This window comes from Frankliniella occidentalis, unplaced genomic scaffold (assembly GCF_000697945.3).
Source record: "Frankliniella occidentalis isolate FOCC.00 unplaced genomic scaffold, Focc_3.1 Scaffold58, whole genome shotgun sequence".
NCBI lineage: Eukaryota > Metazoa > Arthropoda > Insecta > Thysanoptera > Thripidae > Frankliniella > Frankliniella occidentalis.
This window is the reverse complement of record NW_026267188.1, coordinates 205217-207865: the sequence shown is the minus strand read 5'-3', so window position 1 is coordinate 207865 and position 2649 is coordinate 205217. Positions and strand designations below refer to the sequence as shown.

The 2649-nt window shown below is 55.2% G+C and overlaps 1 protein-coding gene across 1 annotated transcript in view; it reads right to left on the bottom strand.

Moving 5' to 3' along the window:
• The window catches only part of LOC113207261 (D-xylose transporter-like), a 21964-nt gene that overhangs the window by 4470 nt on the left and 14845 nt on the right, over positions 1-2649 (bottom strand). Inside the window, exons 2-3 of the mRNA XM_052267756.1 lie at positions 1182-1313; positions 621-744 (exon numbers count right to left, since the gene is read on the bottom strand). Coding sequence (XP_052123716.1) covers positions 621-744; positions 1182-1290 — 233 coding nt within the window. The 5' untranslated portion in view covers positions 1291-1313. The remainder of the gene's footprint in view (positions 1-620; positions 745-1181; positions 1314-2649) is intronic.

The window sequence follows — 2649 nt, the reverse complement described above, 5'->3', positions numbered from 1 at the left end:
CGCCACGCCACGCCCCGCTACACCCCGCCACGCCCAACCCCGCCCGGCCCGACCGAAGCGCGGCGCATGGCCCGCTATAAGACGCTGGGGAACACGGGGGAAGGGGGCAGCTGAGAGGGGTCGTCGGGGATAGAGTGCAGATACCTCCCCACCCCCTTCCCACCCGTTATTTCACCCCCGAAAGAACGAAAGCTCATTCTCCTTAGGAACGCGGCAGCCCCGGCGGCAGCCAGCCCCGGAGCCGTGCTCCGTGATTTACAAGTGGCTTGGGCGAAAGTAGTGAGAAGCGCGCCGCGCTCCCACCCCGCGTTTCGCGCGCCCTCCTCTCCCCCCGCAGCCCCTCTCGTGCCAGGCTATCGAGCCGCGCCGCGCCGCTCCACGCTATCGTGGGCGATATCTCGGCTGGCGCTGCCCTGAGCTGCGCTTCGCACCCCCTGGGTCAACAACACCCTCCGGGGCGCGACACGGCCCGCACTCTCCTGTGCCCGGAGATGGCGCTGTAAAAGGTGCCCAAGGCGGGGATGGGTGACTACGCGGGGTGGCGGGTGACGTCGCAGGTGACGTCGCGGGTGATGTCGAGGGTGAAGTCGCGGGTGACGCCTCCTGTGCGGGTGCCTCACCTGTCCGAGCTGTTGGCGGTGTAGCACTCGGCGGGGATGTCGGTGACGCCGAGCGTGGTGCTGTTGAAGAGGCAGCCGATGTCGCCGTACTCCAGGTCGCGCGCCGTGTACTTGGTAGTCACACCTGCGGGGGTCACACACACACATGCGTCACTTTCGGTCTCGCGGAGCGCTCCGTGCAAACATGACGACGTGGACGATACACACGACGGTAATCCTAGGCCAGGGATGTCAGGCAAGAGAAAAGGGACGCGCGGAAGAAGGTGGCAGCGATTTACTCCCAAATGACAAACACGGAACTTTGAGTTCTTGGTTTGAATATACTTGGCGCCCCCAAAACTAGCGGTCCATTTTTTGGTCCCTAGATTGAATTATGTTCCATTGCACGAGCGCTGTTTTTCAGCGAATGTCTACAAGCCAAAGCCAAATGCTTTAATTTAATTTGTGCCGCAAACACGAATGGTAGCTTAAACGTCACAAATGGTACAAGTCTTGTGCTCTTACCGCATCTCATTTTTATCCACTGAACTTCAAGTTAAAGCAGTTTTGACGCTGACTCACCGATGAGGTAGTGACCGAGCTCCCCGACGACGTATCCCACGGACACGATGAACAGGACGTAGGGCTCGTAGAAGCTCTTGAGCTTGTCGATGAGCGGGCTGTGCACCATGGTGGCGGCGGCGGCGGGGTCACCTAGGGGTACAGACAGAGGTCAGAGCGGACGGGCGGTCAGAGGGCTGTTGTCTTAAGCGTTGCGCCCCTCTTGCATCTCGACGTTAGCGTTAGTTGGCCTCCAGCAGGAGTCGCCTGTGGCGACCTCAAGGGTCCGTCGCCATGGCAGCCGGTCCACGCGCCCTGAGCCCAACGCCTCTCAAAATAATAACAGAACAGAGGGTCGCGCAGGGCGGGTAGGGCGGGCAGAGCCGGGGCGCTAATAGTGTTGTCTTTGTGCTTCTAGCGGGGGCCACTCCATATTGCTCCAGCAGCTCCGACAGCAGCTACAGACTGAGCGTACACAAATTATGCTAGTTTTCTGGTGAAGTGGGGCACATTTATTTTTGGCTGCACTCCTTGTTATTGCCTGTTCTGCCTTTGACTCAAAGAGTCGGAAAAAGAATGTCGGAGGCTATATATAATTAATTTACGCTCCTTGCGTCGGTAGCCGCGTTCCTCCGTAACCATGACATCGTCTCAAAGAAGGAAAAATTTGGCCCTTAGTTCTATGGGGGGCGGGCAAAAAGTGTCGCATGACCTATAATCGGATGGCGGCTTTGTCGTGTGCACACCCAAAATTCTTTAAAACAAATAGAAGTATATTTTTGACCTTGGTCTAAGGCATTTCCATTGTTTTCAAGGAAACAGTTTCAATCTTAGAAAAATTTTACTTTATTGCCTTGGGTTTTTTCAACGTACAAATAGCGTTAAGGCAACGCATTTCGCTTTGTTTCAAGGATACCATTTTCTGGATGCAAAGAAAACGGTATCCGTGGAGAGCAGGAGTATATTTATGCCAATTTCGCTGATTTACAAGGTCGATGATGGAATACATATTATTGTGTATGATTACGAAACATTAACTGCTACAGCAAAGTAAAATGTTCCTCACGGGTATGATGCATTCTTATATTGACAATTACTGACAGTATTGATTTGAAAAGGGCCGTGAAAAATTACAATTATACCATCTGATGATGAAAATAACTAAAACGGAGTAATCATGTGTTCGGCCTCGTAAGCCGACAGCACGCAGCCGCCGGAGTCTGCACAGCATTTTCTGGTCCCATTGTACCGGATCTAGAACGGTCTAGCCTACCGTCGCCCGCCACGGCACCTTACCGCCCCGTATGCAACCCCGCCCTGCTCACGCCTGGATCCGGTACAGTGTACATATAACTAGAAGAAGAGACGGCGCCGCGCAAAGCGTTCGTTGCGTAACGGAGCGGACTGGACTTCGTTGCGTACCTCCTCTCCTCTGTGTCCGCCTCTTGTCGCGCCGCCTCCGCGTGACTCGCAAGGGGAAGGAGGGGGG